This window comes from Scyliorhinus canicula, chromosome 23, assembly GCF_902713615.1.
Source record: "Scyliorhinus canicula chromosome 23, sScyCan1.1, whole genome shotgun sequence".
In the NCBI taxonomy this organism is placed as follows: Eukaryota; Metazoa; Chordata; class Chondrichthyes; order Carcharhiniformes; family Scyliorhinidae; genus Scyliorhinus; species Scyliorhinus canicula.
In genome coordinates this window covers 9908130-9934707 of record NC_052168.1, presented here as the reverse complement: position 1 = coordinate 9934707, position 26578 = coordinate 9908130, and the positions used below count along the sequence as shown (strand labels likewise).

Below are 26578 nucleotides of genomic sequence, written 5' to 3'. Positions count from 1 at the left end.
GTCCCGAAAGATGTGCTGTTAGGTCAATTGGACATTCTGAATTCTCCCTCGGAGTACCCAAAGAGGTGCCGGAGTGTGGCGACTAGGGGCTTTTCGCAGTAACTTAATTGCAGTGTTAATGTAAGCCTACTTGAGACAATGAAGATTATTATTATCATCTATTACCCCCCAACTCCATGAACCCATACCTTGCGTATTAACCTATTGCGTGGCAGTGAATCGAGTGCCTTTTGGAAATCCAAGCAAACTACATCCATTGGTTCCTCTTCATCTCGCGAACTCAAAAATATCTCTGATAAATTTGTCAAACGGGATTTTCCTTTCTTAAAACTATGCTGACTTGCTCTAATAATAAATTGCCTATCTAAGTGCTTTGCTAAGACTTCCTTAATAATAGATTCCAGCACTTTCCCGATGACTGATGTCAGGCTAGCTGATCCATAGTTCAACAGCTTTCTCTCTCTCTCCTTTCTTCGGTAAACGCCGTTACATCAGCAAACCAAAGCCACATTAATCTGGGCAAACTATATTTCAGTGAGTGAGTGGCCAGTGAATGGAACAGGCTCATTGGGGAGACAGTGGGAGCAGTTGGTATTTTAAAAAATATTTTAATTCTCCTTTTTCACATTTCCTCACAAATGTACACCCACCAACAATAACCACGAAGCAGTAACGACTACAATGCCAATCCCCATATCAACAACAACAATCCCATTCTCCCACCAAACCCCCAAACAGCAGCCCACATGTTAACATAAACAAATGACAAAAAGGAATTAAGAATCACCCATAGTCACAATTAACACATAGAGTCCCCCAACTCTCCCAATCTCCCCCCCCCCCTCCCTCACGCCAATGTTTGATGTAATCCAATTCTTGAAAGTGCATAATGAATAACGCCCATGAATTGGCGAACCCCTCCATCCTTCCCCTCAGTTCAAATTTGGGTGAATCAGACATTCCGCATTCTCCCTCCGTCTACCCGAACAGGCGCCGGAGTGTGGCGACTGGGGGATTTTCACAGTAACTTCACTACAGTGTTAATGTAAGCCTACTTGTGACAATAATAAAGATTATTATTAATGGTGTACTCCTGCAGTGCATCTTGCCCCAATCCAAAAAGTGACCAAGTGCTCCCCTCTTTTTGTTTGTGTCAATTTCTTCAGTGCAGTTGCTACATTTCCCTGTTACCTGCAAGCGCGTGATTGGCGGATGAGTAATCCAGTAATATTCTTGTCCAATTTTTTTTCCTCCCTCTCTCTCTCTCTTGTTTGTTACTCTCCCGGTTACACCTGACTATTAGGGAGTGGAGGAAACGGAAGAAACATGGGGATTTGTAGTAATGTACAAGACGAGACGTTCTGTTGAAGGACCCGGACTTGTCCCCATTCATTAATCGCTGTAACAGTCGCTGAAACTGACCTGAAACGCCAAGTTTGTAAGTTCCACTGGTTTTGTTTGCTAGTGTGTGGGTGTGAATATTTTTTGTTTTGGACATGATTTTTTTTTTGGGGGGGGGGGGGAGGTGTACGTGCCGAATTACCTCTGTCTCCACCCTTCTTAGTTAAAAGAAAACAGATTTTTATTTTCCAAACAGTTTTATTCCAAAGTTTTTGTTTAATTGAAACGAAAAGGGACGGGTGTTTTTTTGGGGGTGGGCGGGGAGACAGAGCCAGAGCCAGGTAAACTCTCCACTGTTAAACTAGATTATCTAGTTTTTAACACTGGCACGGGTCATTTCAAAAGTTTATCTCCTTTCATTGCTAAGCTCCCAGCCAAGGGAAAATTGGACACATCCCCCCCCCCGACCCCCGACCCCCGGGCCTATATTTCGTGAACACGACCCACCCCAAACTCATCGACCAGGTTAATTTCAGACAGGAGGGTGTTTGTATCTTTTTTGAGAATTGCTTGAAAGTTGGATTTCATAATTGTTGGGGCTTTGGGGGCGTGGATTTGCCTGGGCTTGTTTTAAGAATGAGGAGCCCGTGGATCTCCCCACCACCCCCGGGGCCGCACTGGTTTATATCTAACCCCCATGGACTCGGCCTCGACTTTTTGTCTTCCGTGTCCATGTTTTCAACACAGCAGTCGCTCAACTCCTTTCTTGCAAATGTCATTCTCCTGTTTGCCATGATGTGGAGATGCCGGCGTTGGACTGGGGTGAGCACAGTAAGAAGTCTTACAACACCAGGTTAAAGCCCAACAGGTTTGTTTCAAACACGAGCTTTCGGAGCACGGCTCCTTCACCTGAAGAAGGAGCCGTGCTCCGAAAGCTCGTGTTTGAAACAAACCTGTTGGACTTTAACCTGGTGTTGTAAGACTTCTTACTATTCTCCTGTTTAGCTGTTGTCTTAAATGGTGTTTGTAATCATTGTGTGAGTGCGTGTGGTGTTTGGTCAGAAACTGATTTTCTGGTGTTTTTTTTAATGTATTTTATTCCAAACACACATGTGACATCTACAAAATGCACAGTCCCATCAGATCACAGTTCACAGTTTGTACAGTGGAAATGATTTAAGAAGAAAATGATCTTCTCATTCTAATCACGATTGGTTGAAGACAGAGAGAAAGGGATTTGGAGTTTGCACATTCTCCCCCCGTGTTTGCGTGGGTTTCGCCCCCACAACCCAGGTGGATTGGCCAAGGTAAATTGCCCCTTCATTGGAAAAAATAAATTGGATACTCTAAATATATATGAAAAAAATAGTGAGGAAGGGATTGTTATTTCTCTATGAAAGGTCCCGAATCTCTGGAAACACTCTCTTCCTCAAAAGGAACTGGAGGTAGGGTCTTTGGGTGGGATTTTCTGCCCCCCCCCCCCCCCCAGTGCGTGAGTTGTCCATTGCGTAATGTGTTGTTGGATGGTCACGCTGCCTGGGAACCAGTCGAGGGGTGGGGGGGGATGGTGGGCGCGGGGGGGGGGGGGGGGGGTCACCATCGACGGGCCCGGAAGAAGATCCCACCAATGGGAAGGGCTGGAAAATTCAGCCCAACTTTGAACATTTTTTTTAGAAATTCAGAGTACCCAATTCATTTTTTCCAAGTGGCAATTTAGTGTGTTCAATCCACCTACCTTGTACATCTTTCGGTTGTGGGGGTGAAACCCACGCAAACACAGGGAGAATGTGCATACTCCACAAGGACAGTGACCCAGAGCCGGGATCGAACCTGGGACCTCGGTGCCGTGAGACTGCAGTGCTAACCACTGCTCCACCGTGATGCCCTAACTTTGAACATTTTTAAGGCAGGGCTAGATTGATTCTGTATTAACAGGAGCGGGTGGGCAGGCACGGTGGTGCAGTGGTTAGCACTGCGGCCTCAAGCACCGAGGTCCCAGGTTCGATCCCGGCTCTGGGTCACTGTCCGTGTTAAGTTTGCACATTCTCCCCGTGTTTGTGTGCGTTTCGCCCCCTCAACCCAAAGATGTGCTGGGGAGGTGGATTGGCCACGCTAAATTGCTCCTTAATTGGAAAAAATGAATTGGGTACTGTAAATTTTTTTAAAAACAGGATCAGGTAGTGGGGGGGAATTGGGAAGGGGTGTGAAAGGTTATCGGGGTCGGCGGAAATGCGGTGTTGAGGGTGGTATGGTGGCGCAGTGGTTAGCGTTGCTGCCTCACGGCGCTGAGGATTCGGGTTCGATCCTGGCCCTGGGTCACTGTCCGTGTGGAGTTTGCACATTCTCCCCGTGTTTGCGTGGGTTTCGCCTCCACAGCCCAAAGATGTGCAGGTTAGGTGGATTGGCCACACTAAATTGCCCCTTAATTGGAAAGGATAATTGGATACGGTTCCCGTACCAGCCTCCCCGAACAGGCGCCAGAATGTGGCGACTAGAGGCTTTTCACAGTAACTTCATTTGAAGCCTACTTGTGACAATAAGCGCTTTTCATTTCATTTTCATTTCGTTTCGGATACTCTAAATGTACAAAAAATGTTTAAAAAATGAAATGCGGGGTTGAGAGTACAATCTGATCAGCCATGATTTTACGGAATGGTGGAGCACGCTCGAGGGGCCGAGTGGCCTACTCCTGCTCCTAATTCGTATGTTAGTATCAGAGGAAAACATTTGAAGGGGGTATTATTTTGCAGGGCTATGGGGAAAGAGCAGAGCTAATTGGCTGTCTCTCAAAGGAGCTGGCACAGAAGTGATGGGCTGAATGGTCTCTGGTGCTGTATCATTCTACGATTCTTTGGTATTGTAAAATTTACCCGCATTGCTATATTGAATTGGTGACATTGAGTAGTCCAGGATACTTCCACCTGAGACCTCAATCAGTTTGCTTCATCTTTGCAGGGAACCCCCCCCCCCCCCCCCCCCCCCCACCCCCATTCTTGCGTCAGATGCCATTAATCCCCAGGCTAGAAGCAGACAAGGGGGCCCAGTCAGCCAACATGCCCCACTGGGAGGTCAGGAGTTCATAGGTTACCAGACACCTGGGCATAAAATCCAGGCTGACATTCCCTGTCCTGTACTGAGGGGGGGAATGCTGCACTGTCAGAGTTGTTGCCTTTCTGATTGGGGTGTTAAACTGAGGACACGCCTCCCCTCGCGGGTGGGTGTAAACTATCCCCGTGGCCACCATTTCGGAAGAGCCAGGGTCTCCCCGGCGCACTGGCGGATATTTACCCTGTCCATCTATGTCGCAGAATAGCCGGTTGCCGCCCGCGTTGCCGTTTGGTGGGATCTTGCTGTGCGCGGATTGGCAGCCAGGATCCTGACACTGCAGGCTTCAAATCGGCTGGGAAGTGCTCAGCGCAGCTGCAAAAGGCGATTTTCCGATCAGCACGTTTTGAAATGAAATCAAAATCGCTTATTGTCACGAGTAGACTTCAAATGAAGTTACTGTGAAAAGCCCCTAGTCGCCACATTCCGGCGCCTGTTCGGGGAGGCTGGTACGAGAATTGAACCGTGCTGCTGGCCTGCCTTGGTCTGCTTTCAAAGCCAGCGATTTAGCCCAGTGTGCTAAACCAGCCCCAGTGTTTTGCAGCTGTGGGTCCCTGGACAGTGATCAGGGGGAAAATGACTGCCGGATTGTTTGCCCCCCACCCCCGCCCCAGCCATAACTGGGGTGCTGAGGCCAACGCCTAATTGTGGACCGGCTGGAAGCGGATGAGTCGGTACATGACTCCTTCCTGCTGGGCGAATTCCAGAAGCTGCAAGGTACAGGATTGCACAATCCGTCTCTCGCAGTCTGTTCGCAAGGCACATCCGCTGTCAGTTTTGACACCTGTTGATTAACGATAGGGCAAAGTCCGTCAGCAGCGTGAGTGGCTTTGGCTGATTTCAGAGCTGAACACAAACGACGAGCTCGTGTGGCGGGGAGGGGAAGGGGGGCGCGGGGAAAGGGGAAAGTGGGCCAATAAACAACATGGGGGCCGCAACACTGTCCAATCAGATAGTAGCTGAGGAGGCGATGGGGATTTGTCGCTGGGCTCTTAATCCAGAGACCCGGGGTAATGTTTCGGGGCCCTGGCTTCAAATCCCACCATGGCAGCTGGTGAAATTTGAATTCGATAAAAGTCTGGAATTAAAAGTCTTGACGAAGACCATGAAACTATTGTTGATCTGTTGTAAAAACCCATCGGGTTCACTAATGACCTCGAGGGAAGGAAACGTGCCGTCTTTACCTGGTCTGGCCTACATGTGACTCCAGACAGCACTATGGTTGAAAAATGGCCCGGCAAGTCGCTCAGTACAAGGGCAGTTAGGAATGGGCAATAAATGTTGACCCATCCAAATGAATAAAAATAATAAAACCTGTTTATTCTTTCTGGGAAAGCCCGTGACAATGGAATTTATAAATAATCTTTATTGTCTCAAGTAGGCTTCCATTCACACTGTAATGAAGTTCCTGTGAAAAGCCCCTAGTCGCCACACTCCGGCGCCTGTTCGGGTACACAGAGGGAGATTCCAGAATGTCCAAATGAACTAACGGCACATCTTTCGGGACTTATGGGAGGAAACCGGAGCACCCGGAGGAAACCCACGCAGACACTGGGAGAACGTGCAGACTCCGCACAGACATTGACCCAAGCGGGGAATCGAACCTGGGACCCTGTCGCTGTGAAGCAACAGTGCTAACGTGCCACCCCTTATTTTGTCACAAGCTAATGAGATGGCTATTGGACATAATCAGTTCACTTATCATTGTAGCGCACCACTTTCAACCCATTGCAACATGGAAACCATTCTGTACAGTGACCTCCCGATAGCCAATAGAGTTTACCAACCTCAGTCTTAACGTTACCTTATAATAGCTGGAACTTGTGTCTTGCACTAAGTATATTTTGTGTTACTAACATTCCAAAGAGGAGCAGAGGCAGGCCGTAAGGCAATAAGATCATGAGTGATCTGTTTGTATTCATGTTCCCCATTTACCTCCATAACTTTTGACCCCCTTGCCTCACGAAAATCTAATGTTCGGATGAACTCTTTTTTTTTTGCTGCACTTTTAACAATCTTCTACACCTCGTGTATGGCTGTTTCTGATATAGGAAAAGGCTTGAATTAATATAGCACCCTTCACATCCTCAATGCCCTTTACAGCCAATAAAGTACGTTGAAAGTTATAGCTGTAATGTAGGCAAATGTGGCAGCTAATATTTACGCAGCAATCTCCCACGAGCAGCAGCAAGACGATTGACCGAACGGATCATCTGTTTGGTTTGAAGTGAACGTTGGCTGAGGGACAAATGTTGGCCAGGACACCAGAGAGAAGTTTCCCTACTCTTCTTCGAAATAGCGGCCACGGGACCTTTCAAATCCAAGAGGCAAGCTCGGGTCTAACGCCTGTTTCCCGAGAGTGCAGAACTCACTGAGCCTTGATCTTGCCTGCTCAAGTCTCTGGAGTGGAGGTTGAATCCACAATTGGATATGATCGCGGTGCCCCCCCTCTGACCCCGAAACTTCCTTTGCACACTTTAAAGCCCATTTTGAAATTTGTCATTTGCAGCAGGACCAAATTGCACGCAGCGTGATGCCAGATCGCAGCAATGTGACAGTGGCCAGATCTTAATGATGCCTTCCTGCTCCTGGGGATATTTATCATCCAGCAGAGTGAGAGAGAGAGAAGCCAGGTCCTCGGTTCGACATCATCTTTTAAAAAATTAATTTAGAGTACCCAATTATTTTTTTCCAATTAAGGGGCAATTTACCGCGACCAATCCATCTTTCCTGCTCATAGACTTACATAGAATTTACAGTGCAGAAGGAGGCCATTCGGCCCATCGAGTCAGCACTGGCTCTTGGAAAGAGCATCCTACCCAAGGTCCTCCACCCTAGCCCCATAACCCAGTAACCCCACCTAACACTAAGGGCAATTTTGGACACTTAAGGGGAATTTATCATGGCCAATGCACCTAACCTGCACATCTTTGGACTGTGGGAGGAAACCGGAGCACCCGGAGGAAACCCACGCACACACGGGGAGGATGTGCAGACTCCGCACAGACAGTGACCCAAGCCGGAATCGAACCCGGGACCCTGGAGCTGTGAAGCAATTATGCTATCCACAATCTTTGGGTTGTGGGGGAGAAACCCACGCAGACACGGGGAGAATGTGCAAACTCCACACGGACAGTGACCCAGAGCCGGGATTGAACCTGGGACCTCGGCGCCGTGAAGCATTTGTGAAAGTGGCATTGTCATCGGGGGCAATTGGGAATAGTTTGGAGGTCTCGGCACTAATGTCAGGCTTAGGTCTAATAGTTTATTTGTGCCAAAAGTGGAAATACCTGTGTGTCTATCAGAGAGAGAGAGAGACTGTATCACACCCGGCACTGGATGAGAGAATGGACTTGCAGCATCAGCTTGTTTGACACAAATTTTCAATTAATTTATACGCCATGTGTTTTAAAGGATTCCAATTCCGTTGGTATGGATCTCACTGACAGCAGGGGAGGTGCCTGCCCTCAGTAACTGCGTCTGGATAATTGCTTCGTAATGGCCTGTTCAGTTATAACATTGTCCTTTCAGGGTTGGCCTCACAGTCCCTCTCCCTGTTTGATGTGGGAATATCTGTCTGTTTGTACAGCGAGCGTTGGCGACTGGACTGTCCAGGAAAAAGAAGCAGCGATCTCTGACTGCACAAAGCAGCTGTGTCAATGGAGATCTCAGATTTGAGAACAACAATTAATTGAATTTCCGTAGCACCTTTCACGACCACGGGATTTTGAAGAGGTTTTTTTTTTCTTTGGCTGGTTGGCTGTAGCGAACCCTGGGCTTGAGTCCAGGTCCCAGACACTGAATGCAGAAAGGAAAAGAGGGAGGTGTCATTGCCCCCTTTCTCTTCCCCACCTCGCCATCTGGGTCAGGAGATTCATCGCGCCCACCCCTGTAATGTTCTGCCCTGCTGCATCACAGCATCTAACTGTCTGCTGGGGTAACAATCGGACAGTAGGGCGGCATGGTTGGGCAGTGGTTAGCACTGCTGCCTCACGGCGCCGAGGTCCCAGGTTCGATCCCGGTTCTGGGTCACTGCCCGTGTGGAGTTTGCACATTCTCCCCGTGTCTGCGTGGGTTTCGCCCCCACAACCCAAAAGATGTGCAGGCTAGGTGAATTGGCCACCCCAAATTGCCCCTTAATTGGAAAGAAATAATTGGGTACTCTAAATTTTGAGTCAGTACCTCATCCAACGAGGCAGCCGTCATGTGCAGCCTGGACCACTGATTATCAGCAGGCTGCCAGGCTTTGTTACAGGTTGATGTATGGTGACGTTGAGGGTGGTTTATAGCCTGACGTACTGGTGTGCTCATGCCGAATGATGTTTCGTAAGTTGATGAAATGGGATGGTCCCTGCGTCGTGGGTCATGCCATAACTTGTTTGGTATATGCAATGGGCTTATTCAGACCGTCAGGGCGTGTCCCGAAAGAGTGAGTCATAATCTCTGTGCTGGAGCTCAAAAACCCGAAAGCAGTGACGGGAAGGAAACCGGGGTTAGGACATTTTCAGTTTTACTTTTGTGTCGGCAGTCTCGGTGTTGCATCAGGACCTCTGGTGACCAGGCGAAGTGAAGAGTTCATGTTTGCAGAAAGGTTCCCCCTCTGATTGGGTGAGGAGCCTTGTTTTTTTTCCCCCTTTCGTTAAGGTGCGTATTGCCCCTTCTTCGATATGATGTTGAGACGAATATTTATCCATCAACCAAGCTCAATAAAGGAGATGATCTCGTCATTCATCATATTGCTGTTTGTGACATCTTGCTTTGCACAAATTGGCGGCCATGTTTCCTCCATTACTACCTCAAAATTGGCTAGAAAGCACCTTGGGACGTTTTGGGGTCGCAGAAGGGATTATAGAAATTGGACTTGTTTTCCTTTGCTCAGTTCCTCTTTGCTTTTGTTTCTTTTCCCCTTCTTCCCTTCATCTCGATCGGGCAGCAGTCGTCTAACAATCCTGAGTGTGCTAATAGCTACACTAAGAACCATTTTAATACAATCAGTTGGGTTTGTATGATGGTTCGTTTCCGTTTGTGAGAAGCGACACGCAGTCATACGCAGGGACTCCTTCTCTGCAAACAAAAGGAATATGTCCAAGCCTCGAGTCATTTTTACATTACCCAGGAGCTTGAGGAGCCTAAAGCTCACGTTGCTTTCTCCATGGCAACCACCTCAACCAATCAGAGTTAACCTGCCAACCAATCAGCACCCTTTTTCTTCTGGAGTATAAACTGTTGTGATTGTTTGAAATTTGGCATTCTTGGGTTTGTCCTGATGCGTGCCAGATGAAAAGCTTTGGAACAGTTCAACCTCTGTACTGGTTTGGAGTTTAGTGCACTTTGAGACGGTTTTTGCCAGCAACTCAATTGTTCTTTAAAGTAAGTCATTACCAGTAGGGCAGCACGGTGGCGCAGTGGTTAGTGCTGCTGCCTCACGGCGCCGTGGTCCCAGGTTCGATCCCGGCTCTGGATCATTGTCCGTGTGGAGTTTGCACATTCTCCCTGTGTTTGTGTGCGTTTCGCCCCCACAACCCAAAGATGTGCAGGGTAGGTGGATTGGCCACGCTAAATTGGCCATGCTAAATTGCCCCTTAAGTGGAAAAAATGAATTGGGCACTCTAAATTTATATTTTAAAAAAAAGAAGTAAGTCATTACCAAGTGAAAAAGGCCCAATACTGGCTTGGAGTCCGGCATAGACTCAATGGGCTGAATGGCACCTCCAATGCCATTATGACTCTTAAGACTTGGGGAAAATAAAAGACAGAGACAAAATTTCATTTAACTTTGCCCCCCCCCCCCCCCCCCCCCCCCCCCCCCACCACCCCCTGCGCAGCATGGTGGCGCAGTGATTAGCACTGCTGCCTCACGGTGCCAAGGTCCCAGGTTCGATCCCGGCTCTGGGTCACTGTCCGTGTGGCGTTTGCACATTCTCCCCGTGTCTGCGTGGGTTTCACCCCCACAACCCAAAGATGTACAGGGTCGGTGGATTGGCCACACTAAATTGCCCCTTCATTGGAAAAAATGAATTGGGTACTCTAAATTTATAAAACAAAATAAAACAAAAAAAAAACTTTGCCCCTCCCAGGTTAGAAAGTCCTGGGACAGCTCGCGCTGTCATTGCTTGTCCTGAATGCAAACTGGAGGAACAACACCTCATCTTCCGGTTAGGCACACTACAGCCGCCCGGTCTCAACATCGAATTCAACAACTTCAGATGATCATCTCTACCCCATCTCGACCCATTTGTTTTCATCCCATTTCATTTTAACTGTCTTTCACCATTTCTTTCTTTCTTAATATATATTTAACCCCTCCTCCCAATCTTATCCACCTTTCCTTACCCCTTCTCCCCTTTGCTTCCCCCTTCCCCTCCCCCCACATCTGTCAGTTTACACTCTTGAGGTTAGTTTTCCTGCTGTTTGACCTTTCACATCCTTTGTTCTCTCTGGGGACTGCCATTAAGACTCTTTCCCCTTGGTATCTGTGGCCATTAGCACCCGGTTCCCCTGAGTTTCTGTGGCTATGACTCATCTGTAATGTTCTATGTTCTATGATCTTTCATTCTCGCTCCACAGTATAAATATTTCCCACTTTCTCTGTCTGTTAGCTTTGACAAAGAGTCATTGGACTCGAAACATTAGCTCTTTTCTCTCCCTACAGACGCTGCCAGACCTGCTGAGATTTTCCAAGGTATTTTCTCTTTCGTTGTCCTGAACGCATTGGAAAATAAAAATTAATCTCCAGGCTGCTGTAGTGAGAAACCCAAATGTCCTCTGGTTTCCTCCCACAGTCCAAAGATGTGCAGGTTAGGTGGATTGGCCCTAATAAATTGCCCTTAGTGTTGGGTGGGGTTACTGGGTTATGGGAATAGGGTGGAGGTGTTGACCTTGGGTAGGGTGCTCTTTCCAAGAGCCGGTACAGACTCGATGGGCCGAGTGGCCTCCTTCTGCACTGTAAATTCTATGAAAACGAGGGCATTTAAAAAAAAAAAGCATGTATTCATTTTTAATTTATAACATGCTTATTAATTATGGAAAAAAAAACTGGAGAATAGTCAAGAATCATCGAAAGATTGCGGCCATGAGGGGAGAGGTATAAGATGTAAGGCGCTAAGTAACCAAACTTGGCAACCCAAAGCAAGTGCTTATTTCCTTGGCACCCAGGTGGAAATCGGGTGCTTGGGTGAAGCACAGCCACGTTTGGATAGCTTTTTCTTTATTCTTTCCTGGGGAGTGGGCATCATTGGCAAGGTCCGCATTTGTTGCCCATCCCTATTTGCCCTTGAGCTGAGTGACTTGCTCGGCCATTTTGGAGTGGCAGCCCCTTTGCTATGGTCTTGAAGTCACACATGTGGGCCAGACTGGGTAAGGACGGCAGATTTCCTTCCATAGAATGCAGAAGGAGGCCATTCAGCCCATTGTGTCTGCACCGACCCTCTGAAAGAGCACCCTACCTAGGCCCACTCCCCCCGCCCTATCCCCCATAACTCCACCCAACCTGCACATCTTTGGACTGTGGGAGGAAACCGGAGCACCCGGAGGAAACCCACGCACACACGGGGAGAACGTGCAGACTCCGCACAGACAGTCACCTGAGGCTGAATTGAACCCGTGACCCTGGCGTTGTGAGGCAGCAGTGATAACCTCTGTGCTGCCCGCCGAAAGGACATTGGTGAAATAGACTGGTTTTTATGACAATTGATGATTGTTGTCATGGTCACCATGACTGAGACGAGCTTTATATTGCAGATTTATTGGGGCATTAGCCTGTGCTGCTAGTCCAGCGACATTACAACGACTCCACCATCGCTGGCAACACCCAATTCTTTCAACAACAACAACCTATATTTACATAGCACCCTTAACATAATGAACCCCCCCCCCCCCCCCCACCGGGCCAGGCGCATCGCAGGAGCATATTTTTAAAAAAAAATGAATTTAGAGTACCCAATTATTTTTTTCCAAAGGAGCAATTTAGCGTGGCCAATCTACCTCACCTGCACATCTTTGGGTTGTGGGGGGGCGAAACCCACGCAGACACGGGGTGAATGTGCAAACTCCACACGGACAGCGACCCAGGGCCGGGATTTGAAACCCGGGTCCTCATCGCCACAGTACCAGTGCTAACCACTGCGCCGCGTGCCACCCTGGCAGGAGCATATTCTAAAACAAAACATGACTCTCACCCCTGTGGCCTGCTGACGCCAAGCCACATGAGGAAATGGTAGGTTCGATGACCAAACCTTGGTGAGAACGAGATCAGTTTGAAGGAGCGTCTTAATGGAGGGGCATGAAATAGAGAGATGGCGATGTGTCGGGGGGGAATTTCAGAACTTGGGAGCTTAGGGACCAGAGGCACCCCCCCCCCCCCCCCCCCCACCCATCTCCCATTGGTCGAGTGGTCAAATCCGGGATGTTGAAGAGGCCATGTTTGGGAGGGTTATGGGGATGGGGTGGATTACAGAGATGGGAGGGGCGAGGCCACGGAGGGATTTGAAAACAAGGATGCGAATTTTGAAGTCCAGATGATGCTCGTCTCAGAAGCACCGTGGGTAAGCGGGCACAGGGGTGATCAGCGAATGGGACTTTCAGGGCAAAGGAGCTTTTGGATGACCTCATGTGGGAGGGCAGTTGGAATAGTTAAACCTACAGGCTTTCAAAGAATGACCCAATCTTCCTCACCAGCAGCAGCTTTGCGTTAACGTGTGCGCCCTCTCTCTCTCTCTCTCTCTCTCTCTTTCTACGCCAGGACCCAGAGTTTCCAGCATGGTTCCATATCGGTCGCTATGCTTTGTACTTCTGATCTGCGCCCTCTTCCACACCCGCTGGTTGGACGCACGGACGCTGACACAGCAAGGAAATGCTCAAGGTGAAGGTATGTGTTCTGCTTCCCTTCACGTTCTACAGCGGTTTCTGAAATAAAATCTTCCAAAAGCAAAGGTTTAGCCATTTACTGATGCCAGGTGTGGTGAAGAAGTTTCCAATAGCTGAGCTCGAAGCCATAAAGATAAAAGTGACTCGTAAATCCAACAGGGAATTTGGGAGAACCTTCTTTACCTGGAGAATGGTCGGATGTTGAACTCGCTACCACATGGAGGCAAAGAAGTAGGCCGTTCGGCCCATCGAGTTTGCTCCTCCATTGATATGCTCATGGCTGATCATCCAACTCAATAGCCTGTTCTCTTTCCCCCCCCCCCCCCACCCATACCCTTTGATGCCTTTCGCCCCAAGAGCTGTTCTAACTCCTTCCTGAAAACATACAATGTTTTGGCCTCCGCTGCTTCCTGTGGTAACGAATTCCACAGGCTCAGCCCTGCCTGGATGATTAAATTTCTCCTCATCTCAGTCCTAAATGGTCTACCCCATATCCTCCGACTCTGACCTCTAATTCTGGACCATCATTCCTGCATCTACGCTGTCTGGTCCTGTTAGAATTTTAAACCCCCCCCCCACTCTTCTGAACTCCAGCAAATACCCATAGAATTGCTGCAGTGCAGAAGGAGGCCATTCGGCCCATTGAGTCTGACCAACCTACCTAGGCCCACGCCCCTGCTCTATCAACGTAACCCCACCTAACCTACCCATCTTTAGACGGTGGGAAGAAACTGGAGCACCCGGAGGAAACCCGCCCAGACACGGGGAGAACATACAACCTCCACACAGGCAGTCACCCAAGGCCGGAATTGAACCCGGGTCCCTGACGCCGTGAGGCAGCAGTGCGAACCACTGTGCCACCGTGCTGCCCCACATATAATCCTAACTGCCTCGATCCCTCCTCGTATGTCAGTCCCAACATCCCAGGAATTGGTCTGGTAAACATTTGATGCACTTGCCCTGGAGCAAGAACATCCTTTGTCAGAGAAGGGGATCGTAGGGCAGCACGGTGGCCTAGTGGTTAGCACAGCTGCCTCACGGCGCCGAGGTCCCAGGTTTGATCCCGGCTCTGGGTCACTGTCCGTGTGGAGTTTGCACATTCTCCCCGTGTCTGCGTGGGTTTCGCCCCCACAACTCAAAGATGCGCAGGGTAGGTGGATTGGCCATGCTAAATTGCCCCTTAATTGGAAATATTGAATTGGGTACTCTAAATTTATAAAAACAAATATAAGGAGATCGAAAGTGCACAGTGTTCGAGTTGTGGCCTCCCCAAGTCCTGAATGGGCAGCACGGTAGCACAGTGGTTAGCACTGTGGCTTCACAGCGCCAGGGTCCCAGGTTCGATTCCCCGCTGGGTCACTGTCTGTGCGGAGTCTGCACGTTCTCCCCGTGTCTGCGTGGGTTTCCTCCGGGTGCTCCGGTTTCCTCCCACAGTCCAAAGACGTGCAGGTTAGTTGGATTGGCCGTGCTAAATTGCCCCTTGGTGCCCAAAGGAGGGGTTATTGGGTTATGGGGATAGGGTGGATTATGGGGTAAGGGCTTAAGTGGGTAGGTGCAGACTCGATGGGCCGAATGGCCTCCTTCTGCACTGTATGTTCTATGTATGTATAATTGCAGCAAGACATCCCTCTTCCTGTAATCGAATCAATGAGATCATGACTGATCTGATATGGTAAACCTCAGTTTCACTTTCCCACCTTGTCCCGTTGGGCCTCAATTCCTTTACTGGTTAAAAATCTGTCCTTGAGGCAGCATGGTGGCCTAGTGGTTAGCACAACCGCCTCACGGCGCTGAGGTCCCAGGTTCGATCCCGGCTCTGGGTCACTGTCCGTGTGGAGTTTGCACATTCTCCCCGTGTCTGCGTGGGTTTCGCCCCCACAACCCAAAAAATGTGCAGAGTAGGTGGATTGGCCACGCTAAATTGCCCCTTAATTGGAAAAAATAATTGGGTAATCTAAATTTATAAAAGAAATCTGTCCTTGAACATACTTAACCACTCAGGATAGATGAGTTTCATAGAATTATAGAATTTACAGTGTAGAAGGAGGCCATTCAGCCCATCGAGTCTGCACTGGCCCTTACAAAGAGCACCCTACCCAAGTGGAAGGTGGGCAGCGAGGTTAAGCAAAGAGGAGATGGGCGTAGGTCGTGGAGCATAAACACCACAAGCTTGGTCCAGTTTCTAGAGTGCCTACAGTGCAGTGCCATTCAGCCCATCAGGTCTGCACCGACCCTCCGAAAGAGCGCCCTCCCAAGGCCAATCCCCTACCTCATCCCCGTATCCCCATCTAACCTCCACACCTTTGGACTGTGGGAGGAAACCCACTCAAACACTGGGAGAACGTGCAGACTCCGCACAGACAAGGCCGGCGTTGAACCTGGGTCCCTGGCGCTGTGAGGCAGCAGTGCCAACCACTGTGCCGCCCAGTTAGACCGAATGGCCTCTTTCCATTTTGTAAGTTCTGTGGCATTTTTCATTAGAACATTACAGCGCAGTACAGGCCCTTCGGCCCTCGATGTTGCGCCGACCCGTGGAACCCCCCTAAAGCCCACCTACACTATTCCCTTATCGTCCATATGTCATTCCAATGACCATTTAAATGCCCTCAATGTTGGCGAGTCTACGACTGTTGCAGACAGGGCATTCCACGCCCTTACTACTCTCTTGAGTAAAGAACCTACCTCTGACAACCTGTCCTATATCTATCTCAAATTTTCAATTCTCTCGGCCTAAGATTTCTGTGACTCAAAATGCCAAGACCTCGGTAGAAAGCGTTTTGGAGTTGAGAGTTTTTCAAATGGATATTATGTTCTCTAATTCCTTTCAGTGTTCCTGGATCAAAGTCAAGCGGCCGTCTTTTTGAGCCGCAAACTAATGTACAATAGCTGGGATTTTGAATTCATCACCCCGGGAAATCTGGAACGGGAATGCTTCGAGGAAGTATGCAATTACGAGGAAGCTCACGAAATCTTTGAGAGTGACAAGAAAACGGTGGGTATCATAATGAAATGAAAATGAAAAAGAATGAAATGAAAATCGCTTATTGTCACGAGTAGGCTTCAAATGAAGTTACTGTGAAAAGCCCCTAGTCGCCACATTGCGGCGCCTGTTCGGGGAGGCTGGTACGGGAATCGAACCGTGCTGCTGGCCTGCCTTGGTCTGCTTTCAAAGCCAGCGATTTAGACCAGTGTGCTAAACAGTCCCTGTTCATTCATACCAGGGGGCGAGGGACTATCAAGGTTTTGAAGGGCCGGTTCTGGGTGTCTTTTAGAGAGGGGGGCCCAATAGGCCTCGCGCTGTCTGAACAGGGCATTGCCTGGTTTCAATGATCAGGCGAACTCACACGATTGAGGACCATGTGGGCAGCACGGTAGCATTGTGGATAGCACAATCGCTTCACAGCTCCAGGGTCCCAGGTTCGATTCCGGCTTGGGTCACTGTCTGTGCGGAGTCTGCACATCCTCCCCGTGTGTGCGTGGGTTTCCTCCGGGTGCTCCGGTTTCCTCCCACAGTCCAAAGATGTGCAGGTTAGGTGGATTGGCCATGATAAATTGCCCTTAGTGTCCAAAATTGCCCTTAGTGTTGGGTGGGGTTACTGGGTTATGGGGATAGGGTGGAGGTGTTAACCTTGGGTAGGGTGCTCTTTCTAGGAGCCGGTGCAGACTCAATGGGCCGAATGGCCTCCTTCTGCACTGTAAATTCTATAATTCTATGATTCTATGTTCTGCAGGAACCCTTTGTCCATTTTATAGCCATCAGCTGACCCACCATTGAAGGATCTTGCTGCTGGCTTTGTTTAAGGGCGGCCCTTTGCTAACAATGCCACCAAGTGCTGCAAAGTAGGCTTTGAATCATGCAGATGCCCCACCCTCCGCTCTGCCTCACCGTAAACACCCTGTCACTGTAACCTGCGATGACATGTTCATCAGGAGAGGTCTGATTGATTTCTCAGCCAGCTTCTGTATCTGGGTGACTGGCCAATAGGGTTGGTCGCAGCAGCACTCCTTAATAGATGCCCCGAACACATCTGATAGGAGTAACGCCGAGAGGGGAGTCAAACATCTGGAGGCGTCCCACAGGACGTGTTAACGGACGGGGGGGATAAAAAGTCAGTCCTGCCTAAAAGATGCAGATAACACAGCATCATCGAGTCTCCCACCGGCCCTTGGGAAAGTGCACCCCACTTCAGCCAACGCCTCCACCCTATCCCCGTAACCCCACCTCACCTTTTTTGACACTAAGGGGCAATTTATCATGGCCAATCCAGCTAACCTGCCCATCTTTGGACTGTGGGAGGAAACGCACGCACACACGGGGAGAACGTGCAGACTCCGCACCAACAGTGACCCAAGCCAGAATCGAACCTGGGACCCTGGAGCTGTGAGCAACAGTGCTAACCACTGTGCTACCGTGCTTCGAAGTGTCACTTGTAATGTGCCAAATGTGACGGTCCGTTAACTCACAGTTCTTCTGCGGAATAACGTGTGGGATCTTCAACAATCACTCGAGGGGGTAAACGGGGTCTCCGTTTAATATCGCGTTATTTTATTATTAAAATTTACTCTTTTTTTTTACAGCGTGACTTTTGGACAAAATACTTGCAGAGCCAGAAACCGGGTAAGCAGCAGCAGGGTGGGTGGGTGGCACGGTGGCACAGCAGTCGGCACAGCTGCCTCAGAGCGCCAGGGTTCAATTCCGGCCTCGGGTCACTGTCTGCGCGGAGTCTGCACGTTCTCCCCGTGTCTGCGTGGGTTTCCTCCGGGGGCTCCGGTTTCCTCCCGCAGTCCAAAGACCGTGCAGGTTAGGTGGATTGGCCATGTCTGTTCTGATTGGTGGCGACATTGTCAGGGAGCATACATGAGGAACTTATTGTCCCCGATGCTTTTGTTCAATGCTTTAAACAAAAGGCACAATGCCGGGACATGTTCCTTTTCCTTCAATGTGTATGAATCTATGCAGCATTTACATGATGAAAAGGTTGGACAGCGTGTCTCTAGCTTTCAGTGATTTAACATGGTCCAGGACATCAGCGGAACATCTCCCTTCTCTTCATCACAATAGTGGCACAGGTTTAGTTGCATCCATGTGAGACGTGAAAGGGCAGATGAGGCCTCCGTGCAACATCTCGCTGGGAAGATGACACCTCTGACCGTGCAGCACTCCCTCAGTACTGCAAGGGAAGTGTTCAAAACTTCGCTCTGAAGTCTCTGGAGTGGGACTTCCGACCTCGGAGGCGAGAGTGTTATCCATTGATCCACGGCTTGGGAAAAGTATTGCCTTTTCTAATCAATTTCTGCAATGCCCCTCCTTCACATTTGCTTTTCTTTTTTTTAAAATAAATTTAGAGTGCCCATATTCATTTTTCCAATTAAGGGGCAATGTAGCGTGGGAATCCACCTAACCTGCACATCTGTGTTCTGTGCTGTACTGTTCTATGTTCTATCTTTAGGGTTGTGGGGGCAAAACCCACACAAACACGGGGAGAATGTGCAAACTCCACACGGGCAGTGATCCAGAGCCGGGATCGAACCTGGGACCTTGGCGCCGTGAAGCAGCAGGGCTAACCACTGCGCCACCTTCACATTTAAAAAAAAAAAAAATTAATTTAGAGTGCCCAAATCTTTTTTTTTCCAATTAAGGGGCAATTTAACGTGGTCAATCCACCTGCCCTGCACATCTTTGTGTTGTGGGGGCGAAACCCACGCAACCACGGGGATAATGTGCAAACTCCACACGGACAGTGACCCGGGATCGAACCCGGGTCCTCGGTGCCATGAGGCAGTCGTGCTAACCACTGCGCCACCGTGTTGCCCTGCCTTTTCCTCACATGACAAGTGTCTGTGATGTGGTTCCTCGTGGTTTTATATTATTACGATTAGAAAGAGTTTGTGTCATTGTTCTATGAAATCTGTGCCCCTTTTGATGTGCGTCTCGGGTGCCCGAATTCCCCTCTTTTCTCTCCCACTCCTGGTCAGACTTTGAGATATTCTTTGGGATTTACCATTTGTTGCCTGTCCTACTAACCCTTGAACTGCTTGGCCATTTCAGAGGGCAGTGAAGAAGATCCCGAATTGCGGTGAATTTGGAGCCACATGTAGGCCAGACCGAGTAAGGACGGCAGATTTCTATCCCCAAAGGACATTCGTGAACCAGATAGATTTTTTGCCACATTAGAGTTTAATTATCACCGTCACTGATTTCCAGATTTACTAATTGAATTTAAATTCCTCGAACTTCAATGGTGGGATTTGAACCCACCCCATAGTCTTTGAATTGTTAGGTTTTTTTTCCTCTTAGGGCAGCACGGCGGCGAAGTCGCAGGTTCGATCCCGGCCCTGGGTCACTGTCCGTGTGGAGTTTGCACATTCTCCCCGTGTCTGCGTGGGTTTCGCCCCCACAACGCGAAGATGTGCCGGCTAGGTGAATTGGCCACGCTAAATTGCCCCTTAATTGGAAAAAATCATAGAATTTACAGTGCAGAAGGAGGCCATTCAGCCCATTAAGTCTGCACCGGCTCTTGGAAAGAGCACCCCACCCAAGGTCAACACCCCCACCCTATCCCCATAACCCGACCCAACACTAAGGGCAATTTTGGACACTAAGGGCAATTTATCATGGCCAATCCACCTAACGTGCACATCTTTGGACTGTGGGAGGAAACCGGAGCTCCCGGAGGAAACCCACACAGACACGGGGAGGATGTGCAGACTCCACACAGACAGTGACCCAAGCCCGGAATCGAACCTGGGACCCTGGAGCTGTGAAGCAATTGTGCTATCCATAATGCTACCGTGCTGCCCCTGAATTGGGTACTCTAAATTAATATTAAAAAAAGGTTTTTTTTCTTCTTTCATGGGATGTGGGCGCCCCAGGCAAGGCCGGCATATGTTGCCCACCCCTAATTGCCCTCGAACTGAGTGGCATTTTTTTTTTTTAAGAGTCCACCATATTGCTGTGGATCTGGAATCACATGTAGGCCAGACCGGGTAGGAATGGCAGATTTCCTTCCCTAAAGGACATTAGCGAACTAGATGCATTTATAATGACGATTGACAATGGTTTCATGGTCACCATTAGACTTTTAATTCCAGGTTCCTTTTTTTAAAAAAATCAAATTTAAATTTTGCCATCTGCTGTGGCGGGATTTGAACTCGTGGCCCCAAAACATTTACCCTGGGCGCCTGGATTGCGAGTCCAGTGACGATGCCACTGTTGTCCCCTGAATTGCGAATGTCCAGACTGAGTGTGTCTTCTCTGTTCCTCAGGGGGCCCTACTGCCCACAAGTTCGATGTGGCCGGGCTGGTTGCGGGCCTGATTGGCGGGTTCATCCTCCTGATCCTTGTCGGACTGCTTGTCGTCTACTTCTGCAAGCAGAGGGGAAAGAGAATGGACAGGTTGGTATGAGGGGCTTCAAACCCGGGGCAGGGTGGGCGGGTCTGGGGCTGACACATTGTGGCAGTCTATACACACACACACACACTGGGAGGGGAGGGTCATAGTCACTCAAGGGGTGGAAGGAAGCCATTCGGCCCATCAACTCTGCACCGGCCTTCCTGAAAGAGACCCCATTCCTGTATCCCCACTTAGAACATAGAACATTACAGCGCAGTAGAGGCCCTTCGGCCCTCGATGTTGCGCCGTCCTGTGAAACCCCTCTAAAGCCCACCTACACTATTCCCTTGTCGTCCAAATACCTATCCAATGACCATTTGAATGCGTTTAGTGTTGGCGAGTCCACTACTGTTGCAGGCAGGGCATTCCACGCCCTTACTACTCTCTGAGTAAAGAACCTACCTCTGACATCTGTCCTATATCGATCTCCCCTCAATTTAAAGCTATGTCCCCTCGTGCTAGCCATCACCATCTGAGGAAAAAGGCTCTCGCTGTCCACCCTATCTAATCCTCTACATTGACTTAGGGCAATGTAGCAGGGCCAATCCACCTAACCTGCACATCTTTGGACTGTGGGAGGAAACCGGAGCACCCGGAGGAAACCCACGCAGACATGGGGAGAACTCCACACAGACTGTCACCCGAGGCAGGAATCGAACCGGGGGCCCTGCCGCTGTGAGGCAGCAGAGCCGCCGTTCTGCTCATCGTGTCCATGTTGGCTCCCTGCAGAGCAATCCAGTCAGCCCCCACTCCCCCGCTCTCTCTCTGTAGCCTTGCATCTTTATTTTCTACCAAATCCCCATCTATTTTCCTTTTGCCCCACTCTCGTAGGCGGCGCATCACTCATGAATGGGTGGCGCGGTGGTTAGCACTGCTGCCTCGCAGTATCAGGGATCTGGGTTTGGTTCCGGCCTTGGGTGACCGTCTGTGTGGCATTCGCACGTTCTCGCCGTGTCTGTGTGGATTTCCACCTATAGTCCAAAGGTAGGGTTATGAGCACAGTGCGGGGGAGTGGGCCGAGTTAGGTTGCTCTTTCAGCTGGTCAGTACAGACTCGATGGGATGAATGGCCTCCTTCTGCACTGCAGAAATTCTATTACGTTTCTTTGCTTTTTAAATTCTTCCTCTCATTCCCCCTGCATCCATTACCCCAAATCGTAAATGAAATGAAATGAAAATCGCTTATTGTCACGAGTAGGCTTCAATGAAGTTACTGTGAAAAGCCCCTAGTCGCCACATTCCTGCGCCTGTCCGGGGAGGCTGGTACGGGAATCGAACCGTGCTGCTGACCTGCTTGGTCTGCTTTAAAAGCCAGCGATTTAGCTGAGTGAGCTAAACCAGCCCCTAATCCGTGTCCCCCTAGTCCTGATGTAGTCAGCAAATGGCAAGAATGTATGCCTGATCTAAACCTGCCATAATCTTATACATCCCGATCAAACACTCCCCTCAATCTCCTCCAAGCCTAATCTTCGAAGTGAAGTTCCTCATTCTTGGAGCCATTCAGGGCAGCACGGAGGCCTAGTGGTTAGCACAACCGCCTCACGGCGCTGAGGTCCCAGGTTCGATCCCGGCTCTGGGTCACTGTCCGTGTGGAGTTTGCACGTTCTCCCCGTGTTTGCGTGGGTTTCGCCCCCACAACCCAAAAATGTGCAGAGTAGGTGGATTGGCCACGCTAAATTGCCCCTTAATTGGAAAAAATAATTGGCTAATCTAAATTTAAAAAAAAAAAAAAAAAAAATTCTTGGAGCCATTCTGATAAATCTCCTCTGCACCATCTTGCGGACCCCTCCCTCCTGAAGCCCGGTGACCAGAACTGGTCGCAGTACTCCAACCGTGGCCTAACCGGAGCTTTATTATGGTTCAGCATTCCCACCCCTGCTTTCATATTCAATGTCCCTATTTATGAAGTCCAGGTTCCCCTCGGCTTTGCTTTTTCTAACCACTCTCAATATGTCCTGTCTCTTTTTTTAAAATAACTTTAGAGTATCCTATTATTTTTTTCCAATTGAGGGGCAATTTATCGTGACCAATCCCCCTACCCTGCACATCTTTGGGTTGTGGGGGTGAGACCCACGCAGACACGGGGAGAATGTGCAAACTCCACACGGACAGTGACCCGGGGCCGGGATTGAACCGGGGTCCTCAGCTCTGTGAGGCAGCAGTGCTAACCACTGTGCCACCCCTTTTCAGGGGGCAGTTATGAGTCAATCACCTCGCTGTGGGTCTGGAGTCACCCGCAGGCCAGAACCAAGGTGCCGGATTTCATAGAATCCATGGAGTGTAGCGGGAGGCCATTCGACCCAGTAGGTCTGCACTGACCCACTCCCCCATGCTATCCCCATAACCCCACCTAACCTGCACATCGTTGGGCTGTGGGAGGAAACCGGAGCACCCGGAGGAAACTGGGGGGGGGAGTGCAAACTCCACATAGACAGTCACCCAAGGCCGGAATCAAAGCCGGGTCCCTGGCATTGTGAGGCAGCAGTGCTAACCATGGTGCCCCCTGAAAGGGGCATTAGTGAACCGGATGGGTTTTTAATGACCCTCGATGATGGTTGCCATGGACGAATTTAAATTCCACCAGCTGCCGTGCTGGGGGGGGATTTGAACCCCTGTTCCCAGGGCATTAGCCTGGGCCTCCGGATGACCAACCATCATCTGCTACCATCTTCCCCCTCAAGCAGGACCTCTGCTAACTAAGAGGAAACCATCCTGATGCAGTTACAAGCTTGAGTTCTTTTACCGCGGTTGCCAATCTGGCCAAGGATTGTTAATTAAGCTGATTGCAGGTGATGTATTCGGAAGGGAGGTGGAATCAGTGGTCCAAGCAATAGGGTGGGGGGGGGGCAAGTATGTTGGAGAGTGGGCGAAGCTGGAGCGGGGGGGGGGGGGGGGGGGGGCATGCTCCCCACCACAGTCCAGCAACCTGCCAACACTGCACAGGTGAGAAATGGCTTCCTTCTGGGGTTACCGACTAGGACATCTTTGTACCCCTCCCTCCCTGGCCAAGGTCATGAGAGGTTGGGAGAGAAAATCCAGTCCGGGGGGGGGGGGGGGGGGGGGGGGGGGGGGGGGGTGGGGGGGGGGGCACACGCATGAGTTTATTGAAAACCCAAAACGGAAGAGTGAGGGGGGGAAAAGAGTCTCCTCGGATAGGTTTTCTCCCCCTCCTGTTTCTCATCTTGTTCAATTTCCTTCCAGGCCGCCTGCGTATCGAGCTCGACGCCCAGCCTCAGTCAGCCGATCAGTCAACCCGCCGGGTGAAGAGGTGCCCCTGACGAATCTGATGACCAACGCCCCAGGGCTGCCCTCATACGAAGAGGCATTGACGAGATCGGGACATCACGATGCCCTTCCCCCGCCATACTCTGGGTTTGTACATTCCGGCGTCGCTCGCTCTTGAAGTTCTCGCTCACAACTAATCTTTGTCTCCTTAAGTCAAATAAGTAAATTCCAAGATCCTCCGTGTTAAATGAGGGTGGCACCTGGGCATCAATTGTGTGGTTGCCAGCTCTTGCTGGGCCCATCCCTGGAAGTGATGTCACACGGCCTCCTCGCCTCCACCTCCGCATTTGCGCCTTTGTTGGCCCGTGATGCCCCAGTTTCCCACAGCCAGTCAGAAAGTGGACAGATTCTTCATTGCCTCATTGGGTAAATTTAAACATCTCAGATATTTTTATTCATGATACACAGAGTGTGCGAAGAAATCTGAACCCCCCCCCCCCCCCCCCCCCCCCCCCCCGGGGGTTGCAAGTCACCCCACAAGGATGTTTCTGAGGACGCTCGGGGCAACCCCAGCTGCTTTAGTCCCTTGATTAGCGGGTATGTTGCCATGGCAATCGATCAGGAAAAGCCTGAGGCCTTGACCCCAATGACCTTTTTTGCTGGGAGATATTTGTCGCTGTCCGATGAGGTTGGCGGTGATGCCCCCTGCTGGCTGAGCTGGAGCATGACGAGGCACATGGAGAGGAGAATGAGAGGCACTGGAGAATGAACGAGGAGATTTAGTCCCAACAGCAATCGTTGCCCTCAGACAAAGGAGGGTGCTGTGCGACCCCTGACCCTGACGGAGGAGCCATTTGACAATCTTGCAAGGGCATTAAGTTGCTGCAATTATTTGAGTGGGTTATTTGTTGCTGTGTACACTCTCTGCCACTAACATTGGTACAGTGTGCCTGACACGGTTGAGTATAAGCCATGGCTTAGTTGTTAGTATGGAGTTATGACGTTCTGACTCCCAAGTCCCACTCCAAGGTTTCAGCACAAAAATCAAGACGACAGTACTGAGAGCAGAGTGCTGCATTGTCAGAGGTGCTGTTTCTTTTGAAGCGACAAACCATTGACCATGCCTGCTCTGGTAGATGTAAATGATCATATGGCACTATTTCAGAGAAGAGCGGGGGTGAGGGGGGATTATCACAGGCGCCCTGGGCAATATTTACCCCTCAATCGACATCCTTTAACCTGGTATGACCTCAGTACTGTTAATGGGATCTTGCTGTGTGCCTGTTAGCTGCTGCATTTCCCGTATTGTCGCAGCAACCACACTTTCAAAGTATCTCATTGGCTGCGAAGGATTTTGAGATGTGGAAGGTGCCATGTGCCGGCAAATCCTTTCCTTTTATTTCAAAATTTAGGATTGGGGCCCCTTGGGTGTGTCTCAGATTTTTTTTGCAGGGGTTCCCTGGGACAGTGTCAATATTTAGTCATGGTTTGGGGTGGTGGGCTGCGTTCCCAGTAACATGTCGATATTTGCAGGATGAGATCTTGGGTGGGTGTTTGTATATCTGCGGGCTGGGGTTTGTGGGAGGAGGTGGAAGATGCTCATAAGAGACAAGACAATGACCATCTCCTATCCCTTCCTTTCCTCTTTGCAGTGGATCAACACGTGAGCATAGGCCAAGATGAAACCTGGGCCGCTTACCTTGTGCATTGACGAGCTGTGGATGAAGTCTCGCAACTTGGAGAAGGCGGACGGAGCTACCGGACAGTATTTTGAGGATCGTAAAATCAGTGAAGATGATTTAAAGGAAAAAGAAAATCCTCGAGTATCTCGGATCACATTCTTCCAGAGAATCTTCCTGAAACAACAGCTCTTCTGCAATCACCAGTTTAAATTCTAGTTCACCCCTTCTTTTTTTTGTTTCACTTTGTAAACAATTTGAGGTTGCAAATCGACGCACCAGACTTTTGCCAATTGAAGTTTATTGTTAGAATATTTCTCGGCAGCGGTAGCACGGTGGCGCAGTGGTTAGCACAGCTGCGTCACGGCACTGAGGACCCGGGCTCGAATCCCAGCCCTGGGTCACTGTCCGTGTGGAGTGTGCACATTCTTCCCGTGTTTGCGTGGGTCTCACCCACAACCCAAAGATGTGCAGGGTAGGTGGATTGGCCACGCTAAATTGCCCCTTTAATTGGACAAAATGAATTGGGGACTCTAAATTTATTTAAAGAACAGAAAAAGAGGAATATTTCTCGGCAGAGGGTCCGAAATGTACCATTGCTGTTGCATCGTTCTGCCGACTGAACCTCACCAATACTCGCCCGGAATTACATCCCTCTGGTTGTCTGGCCACGGTCAAGAGGTGTCTGTCGGGGAACTACTTTTGGACTAGACGGTTCCTCTGCCTCCCCCGCCCCCTCCCGGCATCATCATCCCCAAACTCGGGGCTGAGGGGCGGGGCTTGGGGAGTGAAATTGAAGGGGGCGAGATTTGCAATCCTGATCACTGACTATTGTTAGGCTTTGGGTACTTGGGACAGGCGGTGATGGACTTGGGTCGTGTGCGCTGCCCTGTTTGGCTGGCGACTTGCTTTCCCTGGGGCAGTAAGGATCTCCGAAGAGATTAGGGGTGGCGGGGTTGGGGGGGGGGGG

The 26578-nt window shown here is 49.9% G+C and overlaps 1 protein-coding gene across 1 annotated transcript; it reads left to right on the top strand.

The window, feature by feature from the left end:
* Window positions 1-1263: 1263 nt before the first annotated feature.
* LOC119956452 (transmembrane gamma-carboxyglutamic acid protein 2-like) lies at window positions 1264-25895 on the top strand. Its single transcript, XM_038783711.1, has 7 exons — window positions 1264-1438; window positions 13187-13312; window positions 16140-16303; window positions 17890-17929; window positions 20578-20707; window positions 23906-24076; window positions 25582-25895. The coding sequence occupies exons 2-7, from the start codon at window positions 13204-13206 to the stop codon at window positions 25610-25612; spliced, it is 645 nt and encodes a 214-aa protein (XP_038639639.1). The 5' UTR covers window positions 1264-1438; window positions 13187-13203; the 3' UTR covers window positions 25613-25895.
* Window positions 25896-26578: the final 683 nt, after the last annotated feature.

What these genes read in the sequence shown, in the direction of transcription:
- LOC119956452 (XM_038783711.1), top strand. Translation starts at nt 13,204, where the DNA reads ATGGTTCCATATCGGTCGCTATGCTTTGTACTTCTGATCTGCGCCCTC. An exon ending in AGGAAATGCTCAAGGTGAAG is followed by an intron (nt 13,313 to 16,139) that starts GTATGTGTTCTG and finishes AATTCCTTTCAG; the next exon opens with TGTTCCTGGATCAAAGTCAA. An exon ending in AGGGGAAAGAGAATGGACAG is followed by an intron (nt 20,708 to 23,905) that starts GTTGGTATGAGG and finishes ATTTCCTTCCAG; the next exon opens with GCCGCCTGCGTATCGAGCTC.